This window comes from Nothobranchius furzeri, chromosome 2 (genome assembly GCF_043380555.1).
Source record: "Nothobranchius furzeri strain GRZ-AD chromosome 2, NfurGRZ-RIMD1, whole genome shotgun sequence".
In the NCBI taxonomy this organism is placed as follows: domain Eukaryota; kingdom Metazoa; phylum Chordata; class Actinopteri; order Cyprinodontiformes; family Nothobranchiidae; genus Nothobranchius; species Nothobranchius furzeri.
Genome location: NC_091742.1, coordinates 77,362,568 through 77,379,046, shown reverse-complemented (window position 1 = coordinate 77,379,046; position 16,479 = coordinate 77,362,568). Strand labels below are relative to the sequence as shown.

General features: G+C 39.9%; 1 protein-coding gene across 3 annotated transcripts in view; it reads right to left on the bottom strand.

The window, feature by feature from the left end:
* clcn5b (chloride channel, voltage-sensitive 5b) overlaps positions 1 to 16,479 on the bottom strand; it is a 40,128-nt gene that overhangs the window by 21,756 nt on the left and 1,893 nt on the right. The window contains exon 1 of one of the 3 annotated variants that reach the window (XM_015946364.3): positions 570 to 823. The exons of the other annotated variants lie outside the window; for them this stretch is intronic. Within the exon in view, the coding sequence (XP_015801850.3) occupies positions 570 to 624 (55 nt within the window). The 5' untranslated portion in view covers positions 625 to 823. Of the gene's footprint in view, positions 1 to 569; positions 824 to 16,479 lie in introns of those variants that run through there. 3 annotated transcript variants of the gene reach the window in all.

The window sequence follows — 16,479 nt, the reverse complement described above, 5'->3', positions numbered from 1 at the left end:
AAAATGGTATGAATGTGACTCCTGTTTAAGGCTTCACTTTAGCAGCTCCTTCAACATGATTCAGATAGTCTAAACACAAGTGAAGCCTTGAGAAGCTACTTCTACATTAGCTAAACACGTTAAAATCAATGCTTCTTAATCAGTTAGTCAATATATTTACTTCAAAAGGATAAATGTCAAATTTTTTACTTAAAAAAAAACTGGGTCAGACCAACCATACAAAAAAAGATTAAAGCTTCAAACACACAAAGTACACAAGGAGATAAGAGTGCTTGGATTTTACAATGTCGACCGCATCACTCACACAGATCACATGACACAGGGCCTGAGGGGGCAGTAAACGGTCTTAATTATTAAACTCTTCTGAGATTAAATGAAAGGCCGAAGCAACAACAAAAGGAAGTCTCATTCAAAACCCAGGTAACATTTAATAAAGGTCTAAACTTTAAAGGAAACAAGAGTCAGTCTGAACAACCAGTTCCAGATGCTTGAGATCTAAAAGCAGTCCAACAAGCTCTTTAAAATCACAGCTCACTTTTCCTCACACTTAGAGAATGCATTAATCTCACCGTTCTCAACCAGTTCCTCCTCATCTAGCTGCCGAGTCCAGAACTCCCAGCCCATGATCACTCATTCTTGGCCCACTCTTCAGATCCACGGACAGCAGGGCAACTCAAACCCAAAGTTTCTTCCCTCCTCAAGGAAGTAACCTCCTGCAGATCCCTCCCACGCTCGCTGGAAGTGACTCATGATTGGCTAATCTGTCTGGGAAGGTAGATGACGATTTGCTGATCTGTTTTTACAGCTCTTAGGCTGCAGTGGATTACTGCGTAGGAATGAGATCACATGTTTATGAGGTCTTTCACCTTGTGGATCCAGCAGGACCCAGATGGAGATCAGAAAAAAAAGCTTGTGCTGTACACAGAACTGTCCGATGGGAATCGTTTTCTCTGTGTTTAACCTGTTCTTGGAAGCACTCAAAACGGGGCGGGAAATAAAAAACAGACTTGCTTACACTCGGGTGGAATACCTGGGAGAATATCTGGGCATGAACTAAAGGAAGAAAATAATCCAGCCTTATAATCTGAATGCCACACAAGAGGTCAATTTAACTGAGATATGCTAGAGAAATTAAAATAAATATGTCTGTACTGCAATGAAAACACTGATGATTGCTTGGATCCACCTTTATAAAGTACTTTTACCTAAAAGTGTCTTCTACGCTCACCAAAAGGATTGTTACGAACACCATGCTAATACGGTGTTTGACCCCCTTTCGCTTTCAGAACTGCCTTAATTCTACGTGGCGTTGATTCAACAAGGTGCTGAAAGCATTCTTTAGAAATGTTGGCCCATTCTGATAGGATAGCATCTTGCAGTTGATGGAGATTTGTGGGATACACATCCAGGGCACGAAGCTCCCGTTCCACCACATCCCAAAGATGCTCCATCGGGTTGAGATCCGGTGATTGTGGGGGCCGTTGTAGTACAGTGAACTTATTGTCATGTTCAAGAAACCAATTAGAAATGATTGGAGCTTTATGACATGGTGCATTATCCTGCTGGAAGTCACCATCAAAGGATGGGTACATGGTGGTCATGAAGGGATGGACATGGTCAGAAACAATGCTCAGGTAGCCCGTGGCATTTAAACGATGCCCAATTGGCACTAAGGGGCCTAAAGTGTGCAAAGAAAACATCCCCCACACCATTACACCACCACCACCAGCCTGCACAGTGGTAACAAGGCACGATGGATCCATGTTCTTGACTCTACGGAAAACAGTTTTTTTCTACTGTGCTAGTTGGATATGTCAATACACTGTTGTGGGTCCAATTAGAACTCCAAATGAGCAGTCCCCTTGGATATTCTGAGTATTTATTTGCAGAGTGAACAGTTCTTCCACTTAACACTTGGAGGAGTGTGTGGTTTTTTATTTCATTAATTCTCATTCTTCCAGTCTTCAAAAGTCCAATTTTGGTGAGCGCGTGCAAATTGTAGCCTCTTTTTCCTATTTGTAGTGAAGATGAGTGGTACCCGGTGGGGTCTTCTGCTGTTGTAGCCCATCCGCCTCAAGGTTGTGCGTGTTGTGGCTTCACAAATGCTTTGCTGCATTCCTCTGTTGTAATGAGTGCTTATTTCAGTCAAAGTTGCTCTCCTATCAGCTTGAATCAGTCGGCTCATTCTCCTCTGACCTCTAGCATCAACAAGGCATTTTCGCCCACAGGACTGCCGCATACTGGATGATTTTCTCTTTTCACACCATTCTTTGTAAACCCTAGAAATGGTTGCGCGTGAAAATCCCAGTAACTGAGCAGATTGTGAAATACTCAGACCGGCCTGTCTGGCACCGACAACCACACCACGCTCAAAATGGCTTAAATCACCTTTCTTTCCCATTCTGACATTCAGTTTGGAGTTCAGGAGATTGTGTTGACCAGGACCACACCCCTAAATGCATTGAAGCAACTGCTATGTGATTGGTTGATTAGATAATTGCATTAAGGAGAAGTTCAATTCAACTTTATTATCGGACTTAAGGTCTACATTAAAAAAGAGACATAAAACGATACAAATGATTATAAAAGACATGAATACCAGTGTCTCCACATGGATAACTGGTAACGCACTGCACTAAAATGGAGATCAACCAGCATCCGCACAAGTCTGTTCTTACCCCAAAATTCCACTATCTCCGCTCCGGCACGAACTCCGCAGAAAAAACGGTCCCATTGTAGTCAGTCAGAGCTGTTCCAATACTGCGGCCATGCGGCGCACGTCATCTGGCAAAAATAGGATCGATTCTATTTTTGCCGGACGCCGGAGCACCTCCGCAGTCAATGGACAGAAATCACAACCACCCAACAGGAAAAGGAGCAAGCACAGCTACCGTTATTTCACAATAAATCGATAACAAAAGGCGTTTTTTGTTTCATATGCACAGGTTTAACAACTTTTAACAACTATCAATGGCGGTTGAACTTTAAATGCACAAAAATAAGCCATAAATACAGTTTCCACTATCAAAGTAGTCACACTTTGTCGATCCAAACACTGCTGATCTCTCAACACAAATGATGGGCAGATTAAACAGTTCATTTCGATGCTTCTCCCACACAACGGGTGTTTGGATCTAACTTCCGCGTTTATTGCTCGGACTGTATCGCAAGATCTCGAAAATCTCGCGCATGCCTGTTTGCGCACCTCAGGTCTCCGCACCGGAGCAGAGCCGTTGTAGAGCGGGTACAGTATAATGTGAGTTCGGAAGCGAGCGGCAGCAGAAAGCGGGGGCGGAGAGGAGCGGAGATAATGGAATTTTGGGGTTAGAGTTCTTCAATCGCAAGATAAACCTGTACATCAAATTACTCATTATGGCTTGAGAGTCCTGACATGAGCATTACAAAATAAAAGACTTGCACTACAGGACCAAGGCTTCCCTAGCAGAGTCCTAAATGCATCGTTGTAAGCTACTTTAAGCGTATGCAAGCTGGTTTTCTTATACTTACACCACAAAGGTGCAGTATACAATGGTGTGCAGTAGGTTCTAAAAAGGTGGATTTTTATCTTATCAGAACACACGTGGAATTTCCTGACCAAAATATTGGCTTGGGCATACAAAGTGCAACATTGCCGGTAAATGTCGTCATCGTCACAGAGCTGATCTGTGATGATGTGACCCAAATTTTTTGCTTTGTCACTGACACTTATCTTCTTGTCGACCAAGTAGAAGTCTGGGAAACAAAGATCCTTATCCCCTTTGGTTCGACAAATCAGCACAACACTCTTTTGCATTAAACTGCACATCGTACTTCAGCCCATATTCAGAGCATGTGTTTAGCAGCTGCTGAAAACCAGCACTGCTGGGCGAAATGATGGCCAAGTCATCAGCATACATGAGATGATTAATCAGATTGTTACCAATCATACATCCAGTTTTACATTTCTTGAGTTGATTTGACAAATCATCCATGTAGAGGTTGAACAGAGCAGGTGACAGTAGCCCTCCCTGATGCACCCCATTGTTAACACCAAAGGGGGCTGATGTGGTATTGTCCCATTTAACTTGACCTTAGAAATGACACTAGCTACGGCTATTGGCCTGTAGTTATCCAGGCTCCACACTTTACCAGCTTTGTTTTTGATGACAGGCACTAAGGTACCAGACAGTAAAGAGTCGGGTAGCAGACCATGGGTCATGAACCCAGACAAGCAAACCTCCGACTTCCAGCTGCATAACAAGCGGCACACGATCAGACACAGTAGTTGTACATGATCTGCATAATTTCAATCCAGCATGGGCATCAGCAGTACTGATGCAATGATCAAGCCATGACATGATGTTCTATGCTTCACTTATACAAGTTAACTGTCAGGTGGTAACAATAGCTGGCTAGACAAAATAAGATTGTTATCCTCACAGAACTCCAACATATGCTTAGCAAACACAGACTGACTGTGACGTCAGCATTCAAGTCACCTACCACACAAATAGCTGCGGAATGATGCTCCTGGATAAAGAGTTAATAAAAGCAAGTCTATTGTTGAACAGGTGTTCCTAATAATTATTTAGGTGAGTGTATATTTGAAGTAGACACTTTCACAGTTTGTCCAAATATAATTCAAGCACTTTCAAGGTGAGTTTTCAAGATTTTCTTGACACATTAATCATCACACACTGGTGAAATTCATTTCCACGTCTGACCCCTCCCAGTGGGGAGCAGTGAGATACAGCTGTGGCTGCGCTCGGGAACCATTTGGTGGTTTAACCCCGAATCCAACCCCTTAAAGCTAAGTGTCAGGCAGGGAGGCAATGGGTCACATTTTTAGTCGACACCCCCCCCCCACACACACACACCAAAAGTTCGGATTATTGATCTAAAACCACTCTCTGTTTTGGTTTAAAACTTAAAGATTCAAGCACTTTCAAGAACCTTGCTAATAGATTCTATGCTATTTAGAGATGATGGGAATATTGGCATAGTTAAAGCACTCGCAACACGAGTTAGAATAATTCTTGGTATGTTTTGTGTAAAAACCATAAAAGCTTGGTATAATACCTACTATAAACACCTTTCTGAAATCCTTTGTTTGCATAGATTTAAACCCTACAGGACTGGAGAGCTACCAATTAGATGCTCATGTGAAGACATTTTAAAAAAATTGAAAAGACGATGATTTTTGTTTTAACAGTGACTGCTGCAATCTTGATACATAAACAAACAATATTAAGGAGCTCAAGAAGAAGCATGTATTTTTTACTTTACTTTGATAAATAATCAATGGCAGCTGATCTAGTAATGGTGTCTCGAAGTAGAACACCATTTCATAGTAAGACTTCTGAACCACTGTATCTGGCTGTGAATTAAAGTTACAGTAGTTCTTGGAAAAGCTATTCAAGCAAGACACAGTTTAAAAAACACATTTCTAAAAGCCCCCCCAATGCACACTCTGCTCTTGTTCCACTCTTTAGCTTTATTCTTGGACATAGCCTTTTCATATAATGGTTTTGCATTTTTGACTCATTGTTGGCTTTCTCTGTTATTATTCCTAACAAACGTACTTACGCAAACATTGAACAGTTTACAATGCTAGCTAGTATACCTAGCCAGGCTCTAGCATTATTTCCTGCGTAGCTGATCTAAGATAAGAATGTGCACTTTTGTGAACAAGTGTGTGTGTGTGTGGGGGGGGGGGGGGGGTCGGGTCTGATGGATGGATCATGATCCAATCATGGGGATTTTCCAGGATTGTATGTTTCAGATGGGACTAAATTTGAAATAAAGTATAAATTAAATTGTTACACAAACTTGTCCCCATCTCAGGTGTGTGTTCCTCCTTTTTAATATTTGACCATAATATTTAGTATTTGTTTCCTGTTGGTTGCCTCTCGTCTCATCGCCATGCATACTGCCCTTTTCCTGTTAACCATCTGTCCCCAAGTCTCCAGAGCAATTTCTCTCTTAGCGGGATGTCAGCAGAGCTCCTTCCCACAATGTCTGCAGTCCTTTACACAATCAATCTCATCTTTTTCCACATGACAGAGAGCACAATTTCCTTTGCAGCTTGTGATTTTAATCATCTTATTCTAATTAAGATGTTTCATGATCACATCATTGTCCCATTAAAAGAAGCTGTGATAAAAAGTATGTTTTAACCAGGACATCCTGGAAGTGCAGGAATACCAACAATGATCTTCTATTTCCACAGAACATCAGAAGACGCTAGCTTCATTTTAAAAATGGAAATCCTGACACACCATCTTGGTCAGATGCCTACAGTACCAACAGCCACCATGTCGCCCAATGTGAAATGACTTGAACACAAATAAGCAATCATAGAACAGGAAGGCATATAAAACACACACTCAGTCTCGACTAAGAGCTTGAACCTTGAACTCTTAAGGTCTAATCACCATGGGAACTGGTAGCTCATGTGACCCTTGATGACGCTTGCTGACTGTGTGCAGAAATGTCTAGAGCACAGTGGTGTCGTGGATGGTCGTTCCTTTACCAATCTGTGGATTTTATATCATTTTATTAGCTCAAAGGAAACTAAATAAAGATGGCACGGACGTCCAAGCAGATGATTCAATATAATTTGTTCTTATTTGAACAAGATACACATTCTTGGTACTTTCTCATTCCTGTTTCTTACAGTCACCATGTGCAACCGTCAGAAATAAAACTTCAGGATTGATTAACAGAAAAAAAAATCTTCTGTTCCCTGTCAATCATTATAACTTGTTGTGATCCCACATTACAAAGTAGACAGTCTGCTAAGCCTCTCCAGCGCTGACCAACCACGGCGTAAATAGAAAGAACATGAAGTCAATAGAACCAGCAATAAAACCATTATGGGCAATAAAAATAATCATTATTTGAACACCACAGGCAATAAAACCAAGAAGTAGATTTACACAGGTGAAATTATCAGCAGTAAAATAAAGCAATGCAAGCAAAGCAGTGCAAATAACTAATCACATCAAAGCAGCACAAATCATTTATGGCACACTAGGCAATTGAAACAAATTACACAATGTTAGCCTTATTCAATCTACTGTAAATGATGTTCTATTGTATTTTTCTATTCAATATGAATTGAAAACTGAAATAAAAGCTTTGAAAAGTGTAAAACTTCAGCGCGGGTGTTTCTCCTTAAGTGTTAGTATGATGGCTTCTGTTTTCCTTGTTTGTACCTACAGCTGAGTAGGCAGCGTTAGCAAACGGATCAGGAATAAAACCTACCCAAGGTTATTCATCTATAACAGGGGTGTCAAACTCATTTTAGCTCAGGGGCCACATTGAGGGAAATCTAGTCCGAAGTGGGCCGGACCGGTAAATTAAAAACAACTTCAGATTGTTTTCTTTTATTTAATACAATCAATATAAAACAAAGCTGGAGCCTGAGGACAGTGTATCCAAAATAGTACAACACCTGAAGTGTACTTGAAAATTTGAGAAAAAAAAAATCAATAAATTAAAAAAACATTCCTTAGTGATTCAAAGAGCTTACAGATCACATGGCTAGATCAGTTTCATGCAGCACTTAAATATATATTTGACTCATTTTACTTTACATCTTTTAGCTTTCACCAGCACATCAACATCAAGTCACATCCTGAGTGGTGGCCAACTTCAGGATGTAATTCAAGTTCTTATGTGAGCCTTGAGTGCAGCTTTGTTTTATTTATACTCATTACAGAGAAAACTTGCTCACAAAGATACGTTTATTTTCACTCTACATTGTAAAGTATGAAAATAAAGTTTACACAACCCGCTTGCAGGCCGGATCCGGTCCGCATATTTGACACCCCTGATCTATAAGCTGGGGTATCAAAGATAGTAACTGGATTACTCTGAATAGGGGTAGACTGATATGTATGTAGACGATATTTACCATTTTTAATATATCAGCATTATGGTTGCAAGGATTAACCGGTTTGACTATTAACCAGGGTGTGAAACGCTGCGGTTAATCTACCGTAAAGACGTCTCCGACAGCATAAAAAAATTTAATACAAAAATTAGCCGACCAAAGCAAAAGTGAAACTGAACGAACGCCAGCAGAACCAGAGTCAACAACCACCGGAACCTCTCCGTTTCCACCTAGGAAGCGCTTCAAGTCTCCTGTGAGGGAATATTTTAGACTCCCAAATAGGGATGTGTATTGGTGAAATTCTGGCAATACGATATGCATCACGATACGGGAGAGATGATACGATATACCACGATATATTGCGATACTTTCAGCCAGACAATAGTAGCGATTATTTTTTAGACTGAATCTATTGTAGGAAATTTCAATAAACTGCCCAAACTGACACTTAACATGTTTATCGTGATGCATCTGAACCATAATAAAGAGATTTACATTTCAACGGTGGAAACAAAGCCCACTGCACACTGCTGCCAACTAGAAGTCAGCTTTTGAAATGCACCAAAGGAAATGAAAATACACAAATGTTTGCATGTGAATTCTTCCCAAAATTTGATACACAGCTTTTGAATATCGATATAATATTGCAGGAAACAATATCACGATATATTGCCATATTGATATTTTCTTACATCCCTACTCCCAAATCTGCTAAAAGAGAAATTCTGAACGATGTCTCGACCATCTGCAGAGCTGGCAGAAAAAAAATCATCTTCATTTCTGAGATCAATACGCAGACAGATTAGCTCCAACTGAGTCAGATTATGTTAGTGACTGAACAGCATTAACAGTAATATTAGAACGATCCAGTGAACAACGGTTCATGTTGTGTTGTTCTACGTTTCCCCTGTATCAGTCTACAACAAGCCAGTACGGCAAGCCATTTTAAGATGTAATCATCAACACCTCTCTGTAATTCCTGTTTTACAGCAATAATATAATTTACCCTTGTCCAAATAATATTCTCTTACTGATGAAATTTGAAAAGATATGAACAAGTAGAAATTACATTTAAGTAATAATACATTAACAACTGCACTAGTAAGAACTTAGCATCTTAATTCCTTAAGTGTCTCCATTCTTCAGTGCTAACCCTGACCAGTTAAACCTTTTGGTCTTTTTACAGAAACTCAAAAAAGGATATTAGGCAAATATAATTAAAGGTGCGGTTCAAACCATTTATAACTACCATCTGATTATAATGAGACACTCTGAGTTTTTCATGCAGGCTGAACATGAAAATAGTCTCCTACACCTTCTACTACTTTAGCTTTTGGTAGAAAATAGACAGTGAAGCTCTAGGATTAGAAAATCCTGACAGATCTACGTCACACTGTCGCTTAACATTCATGGACTCACCCATCTTGACTCAAGACGGGGAAGGCTGTTGTCGGTTTGGTGTCCAGGAAACAGCAGAGAACATCTTGATAGTAGAAGCTAACTGTTAGCATTAGCTACAACACCACAGTGGAGTGAGGTGTTGCATGCTTAACGATCCTGCTCCACTATGCACGTTTACACCGAAATCACATTTGAGCCTGAGATATTTTACTAAATTAATCTAAGAAGGCTCGTGAGTGAAAACCCCACATCACAGAACCAACACTATCATTTGTTATCACCACAGGTGCAGATTCTTGTTAGAGAAATGTCCGACAAATTCTATAAATCCTGCCATGTGAACCAGGCCTAAGTTTTACTTGTAGATCATTTTAAAAAGAAAAAAATCTTAGTTTTATTTCAGTATCTGTTGTTCTTTCACAATAAATACATAACTGAAAGTAGCAGAAACATGTTTGTTTGACAAATCTCTTGCATTCATTTGTTCCTGAATCCTGACTGATTTGATTGAACATAAGATTGCCCACGTCTGTCAAAATATGACCAGTTTATGGTAAAAACCGCGATGGCATTCTCAGGATTTCAAGATTGTGTGACGTCAAAGAGCGGTCTGTCATCAGCATTAGCTTTTGGGGAAATAAATGTTTGGATTCATGAGAATATGATGAAATCCATTAAAGAGACAATGTGAAGTTTTTACCATTATTTTCTGGAAATATATCCATTTAGATGATGTAAATTAATTAAAAGATACCCAGTTGTTGAAAAAATTTGGCAGTTTCATAACATTTAACCATAAAAATCAGGTTGAAAATAAATGGGAGTGGGTCGAAGCCATATTGGATGCCATGTTTCCTTCTACGGAAACCCGTGAGGACAGAATGCATTTGCTGATTTGTAACTAACGGTTACAAAACCTTCAGCATTAAGAAACTTTCTTTTACACATTTACCTCTTCACTCAGTGCCAGAGATGAAAGGAAATCTGATGTGCTTGTCATTAAGCCAGAGGTTGCACTCCCCAAGGATTTCTGACCCTAATGGATGTCCGTCAGTAAGGTCTTACTTGAGCACAAAAATAATGCTTGCTTGCAATGATTTAGGTCTCTACTGCCCCCTACCGCCAGGGAAACTACACACTGTCACTTTAAAGATTATCCTGGAACATGTGAGAAAAACTGTTCATCAGCACTGTCCCTGGATAATACTTGAAACTAAAGCAACATGTACAAACTATTTCAGGCTCCAGACTGCTTCTTTTAGCTTTAATCCATCATTAAAACATCTCCGTTAAGAAAGGCGCGAAGCTGGGGCAACAGTAGACACTCGTAGATGTTGGCAAGCTCTAAAACAATCAGAGACAAATGGAATCCTTTAGAGAAAATACTTTCAGGAGGGAATCCTTCGCATTAATGTAATAAACATGTTTGGTTCGTGTTCTTGATAAGTAGAAAAAACATTTTAAAGGATTTTTTTCCAAGGACATCATCTAAAGAACTGTTTTTGTTCTGTAGAATATAGACCCCCGAAACACAATAAGGATTTTTTGCCAGTTTTCAGAAGTCCTAGCAAACTGGGCTGCTAGATACGAGCGGATATTGCTACTGGGAGACTTTAACATATCTGTTGTCCTGGAAAACCTTTAGTCTCGGATTTCATCAACCTGGTGAACTCTTTTAGGTTTACGCAGTGGGTTAATGGGGTCACACACTGGATCTTGTGTTATCACTGGGGTGTTCAGTAGACAGTTTGACTATTAAGGATGCAGTTTTTTCAGACCATGATCCATATTATTTTAGACTACTCTGCATAGTAATTTGCTGGCACCTGTTGCCCCCAGTAGGTATAGTCGTCATGTGAACTCTGACACTGCAACTCATTTCACTTCGCTGTTTGAACAAGCCTTCTTTGACTTATCAGACGAGTCCTCACTGGATGGATTGCTTACTTGCTTTAATGAGACCTGTGAGGCTATCCTTAACACTGTTGCGCCGTTAAGGCCCAGGAGGGGAAAGCGTATGGTAAACTTATGGTCAACGGACTCCACTCGAGCCGCAAGTAGAAGATACGAGAGACAGTGGAAGAAGGATAATCTGCATGTTTCCCTAATTGTTCTACGTGACAGTTGGAAATCTTACCAAGAGGCGGTTATTCAACCTTTGCTCAAAAAGCCTGGACTGGATGCTTTGCTGTCTGCAAACTACAGGCCCATTTCTAAACTTCCATTCTTAAGTAAGGTACTAGAGAAATGTGTTTACCATCAGCTCTTGGTTTTTATGGATGATGATGCCATTTTTGAGACTTTCCAGTCTGGCTTCAGAGCTCTACACAGCACTGAGACTGCACTGGTTAGAGTGATCAATGACAGTGCTCAATGACTAGGGCTGGGGGTAAACGATTATTTTTAAAACGATTATTCTGACGATTATTTTATCGAATAGTCGACTATTCTAATGACTATTTAGAAAATTAATCTAATGATTATTTTTCTATTGCACAATTAACAAAAACCAGAAAATCTCAAATAAATTCCTCAAAAAAATTGATAAATTCTTACTGTAAGAGAATAAACACTACAGGCCTTCCATTTTGTATAACACTGCGTTTATTGTGTTGGTTGGTTATGTTCTGGTGACATGTAGAACTTGGGAGTGCAGGCTGCTGCCTGAGAGGTGGTAGAAGATGGTGTCTCCATGCTGCTTTGTTTTGGTCACTTATGTGCGTGAGGCGAGTGGTCTTACGGGTTAAACCAAACTCAGGTGATATTTTACACTAAACCGAAAACCCACAACACTCTAAATGTAATAAAAGGGAGATCTACACCACAAAAAAGATGAACTCTAAACCAAAACGTAACAGCTTATCCCAACACAAGAAGCTGTTAGCGAAGATGCTAACAGTAGCTTTACCAACATTAAGTTCAAGTTACCAAGTTTAAATAAACCAAAAACACCCAGCAGCAAACAGACCAGCACGGAGGAGAGACTGCTACCACCAAAACAGCTCTCCTCGCGTCTGAAAGAAGCTCCTTAATGAAGGGAGAAGCACTCCCGGTGATTTTCTACATCTGCGATAGACACGAAGCAGCGCATCTGACCCCGGAAGTTGTTGTCCGTTGCCGGGAGACGAAGGGGCAAAACAGGAAAATAATCTAGTAGTGGACGGACGTTGTTCCGGGTCTTCGGTATTTGGCGGAGATGTTAGTGAAGGCGGAGAAGAGGGCGAACTAGAGGAAAAACAGGCAGATTTCTCTTCTATTTACAAACTCCTGGGGATGCAACAAGTGGGCGCGGTGCGTCGACTTCCGGATCTGACGTCGACAAATTTTTAGAATCGAGCCGTCGACTTCGTCGAGGCTTCGCTACAGCTATATCAATAACATTTATCTAGCTACTGATAATTCAATTAAATTCAAAAATACTTTATTAATCCCAGAAGGAAACTGATTAAATAAACAGTAATTCTGTGTTGTTACTTCTGCTGGACCTCACGGCTGCCTTTGACACGATAGATCATGAAGTGCTGCTTCACCGTCTACATCATTATGTCGGGATTTCAGGGTTAGCCCTGGAGTGGTTTAGATCATACCTGACAAATAGAAAGATGTGTGTAAAGATGGGAAGTTATTCCTCAGAGTACTCTGATTTACCCTGGGGGGTACCACAGGGCTCGATATTGGGACCTCTGTTGTTTTCTATTTACATTCTGCCCTTAGGTGATATCTGTCGTAAGCTTGGAGTTCACTTCCACCTTTATGCTGACGATTGTCAGCTGTACTTGCCTCTGAACACGTCATGAGGTCTATATTTCTAATCTTACGAACTGCTTGACGGAGATTAAGACCTGGATGAGTGGAAATTTTCTGAGCTAAATGATCTAAAAACAGAGGCTATATTGTTTGCTCCAAGCAGACATTCTGACTCTTCTTTAATTGACTGTGGGTCATTTAATGGCCAGCTGAGTGCTTCAGGGACTAATCTTGGTGTTAAACTAGACAGCGCCCTTTGTTTTAACACCCACATTAATGGAGTGATCTCCTCCTCCTTTTTCCACCTTCATCAGCTGTCAAAGATCAAACCTTTCCTGTCACGACATGATCTTGAGATGGTAGTCCATGCTTTTATTATGGTGTGATTGGACTACTGTAACAGTTTTATTTGGTGTGAGCAAGGGCACAATAGCCAGGTTACAAATGGTGCAGAATGCTGCTGCCAGATTTCTAGAGGGCAGGCGCAAGTATGATCACATTACTCCTGTCCTGACTGCGCTTCATTGGCTGCCCGTTGATGTAAGGATTCGTTTTAAGATACTTTTGCTAGTTTTTAAAACGTTAAATGGTTTGGCCCCTCCTTACTTGGTGTCATTGCTTCAACCGCACAACCCTGTATTGTCGCTCTGCTCGGAGAACCTCATGCTCCTCTCGGTCCCAAGATCGCACCTAAAGACGCATGGCGATAGGGCGTTTGCTGTGGCCGGTCCTAAGCTTTGGAACGAGCTTCCTCTCAGCATAAGGGCCTCTATCTCTGTGGCAGTTTTTAAGGCAAGGCTAAAAACCTATTTTTATGATCTGTCTTTTAATCTTTCTAGCTAGTTTTTATAGTTTTACTTAAATTGGTCCATGTATTCACTGTGCTTTTTATCTGTATCCAATGTTTTTATTTTCTGGACTTAATGTTTTATGTTTTATTTGGTCTGTGTAGTGCCTTGGTGGCATGTTTTTGCCTGTAAGGCGCGATTTATAAATAAAGCTGAAGTTGGAAGTTGAAGTAACCTTTATCAGATAACCCTGAAACACTTGAGAACAAACACTTGAGAACACCTCTCTTGCTCAAGACAAAGAGATCAAAGAACTTCAATGTGATTCCCAAACCAATATTTAAACATGTTGTTGCCATTCCCAGACCCAAACTCGCTCTCCTCACCAAACAGCCAAAGTTGTGCATTTTCTTTATGAGAGGCTGCATGATCCCACTATGGCTCCAGCAAAGACTTAAAAAAAGTCACCAGTAAACAAAACTCTTAAAAGCAGAAAAACTATTTCCAACTTCAGGAGGAACAAGAGGAGAAAATGAGTTTGACCAGGAAGTGCACCTTACTTATATGGCACCAACACACAAAAAAACCAAACAGACTATCTTATTAAATGTTTGCACACTAGCTGTTTCCATTTTCCCAAACAACGACTCAACTCTGCACAGCAGAAGGTGACATGAACTCAGAGTCTGAACTCCTTGATGCGTGACGGAGAAGAATAAACTCAGCCCAGCTTTGAAAGTAACAATGGAACCTTCCACGTTTGTTTGCTTCTGCTTGAACCTCATCTGTGTTTGGTTGTGGTTTTAAAATAAAAATGGTGCAATTTCAGAAAAAAGCTGTTGCCAGTGTCTAATCAAAGCTGACGCACCAGTACAAAGAAATTGCCACAACACTTCCTTCCTGTCAGCTCAATCACTAACCACTGAGTCACTGTGGAACTGAGAGGGACAATGCTAGCAACCAAACGCCTAATATTTCCAAGAATACTAAAATACTGTTTTTCTGAAACATTAAAAAACATCTTCTCTTGGTACAGAGTTTATATAATCTGGCAGAGACCAGGTTTGGTTTTAATTAGAGAAAATGTACATTTTCTAATCACATTGTCCCAATGTTGGTTCATTATGTTCTGGACATACAAGTAAATGGAAACGTTGCTTCTCTCATTCTCTGTAGCACAGGTAAAGTAAATAGATGTAAAAGGTTAAAGTAAAAAAAAGGTATAAAAACATTCAAAAGTATAAACATAAACAAATAAACATAAGTCAAGCAGATAGTAACAATAATGTGTTGAGGTGCACATAGAGCTAAGTTTTAACATATTCTATAGAAACCATTAAGGCAAACGTGCAAAATTATAATAAAAATTATAAATTAATTAAGAGAATTTATTGTGATCATGTTAAGAAAAACGTACACAGTGATGACAAAATTAAATATTTATTTCTCCTAGAATTCACTCTTCCTGGCGAAACAGACCGTAAAAAAGTAAATAAATATGGATATAAAGAATGACAACATATTGTTTTACTTTCTATTATTTTCTAATATGTTTATTCATTAATACTGAGTTTTATTTCCTAATATATGAACATATTTATTTCCTCTTATTTATTGTCTATTTTGGCAGCAAGAGTCTTCCATATATGTGGAGCTGAGTTTTATGTGAAATAAAATTGATTCGATCCCTTTCTAACAAGGATAAAGCCGCCTCATGCAGCTCAGCTTGTACTAGTTTTATACTCAGCAACATCCTACTCTGTGACTAAAGAAATTTTAAATCCAGTTAGACGAGAAACTTCTGCGATGCTGGGTTTAAAACTAAGTGTTTCCTTCTAACCAAACACACAAATATAACTCATCTTGTTTATCCTTAATAAAACACTGTTGGAATGCTGCCGAAGGCTGGGCCTTTCACTGACATGCGCTGCTTTTCATTAATCCAACAACCAAATTCCCAGATGATCACATCATCAGTAACCAGGCAAAGAGAACAGATGTCACAGATTAGAGGAACCAGCTAGGTTTTTCTCCGACAGCGTGGATCATTGTAACGTTGTTTGTTATCATCTTGAGTAAAGAAGGAAGATTGGAACTTTAGAAGAAACAGAATGTTCCTTGAAGCACCGGATGCAGCTAACTCACAGCATTCTGTTAAACCTTTTCAGAGAACTGGTAGAGATTGGATGTGTTTGGAACAGAAAAGGGAAAAGAGCAACTTTATTTCATCGACGCTGAACTTTGAAACTTCTCTTTCCTGAACCACTGCTGCTGATCAGCCAAACTGCCGAGCCATATTGTCCCAACAAGCTACAAAGAGCTACACTTACAAGCTACTATAAACAGATGGGTGGCAGTTCCTGGTATTTGACACTGTTGTAATAAAACACAGAATATAAGCTGAAATGTGATCTTACTGAACCAGCAACAGTCATTCTGTAGTTGGTACAGTGAAACTGAGTCATGTTTGGTGTGTGTGTGTGTATACGTGTATATGTGTGTGTGTTCATTTGTTAGCAAAGATGGTTGGACGGAAAGTCATCATTAGACTTAAATCTACAGCTTCAGCTTTTAAGAGTCGGCCCAATCCTATTCTGGCCGCAACAAGGAATCAATACAAATTATGGCTGTGTCCAAAACCCGATTACTTCCCAGCAAAGAGACAAG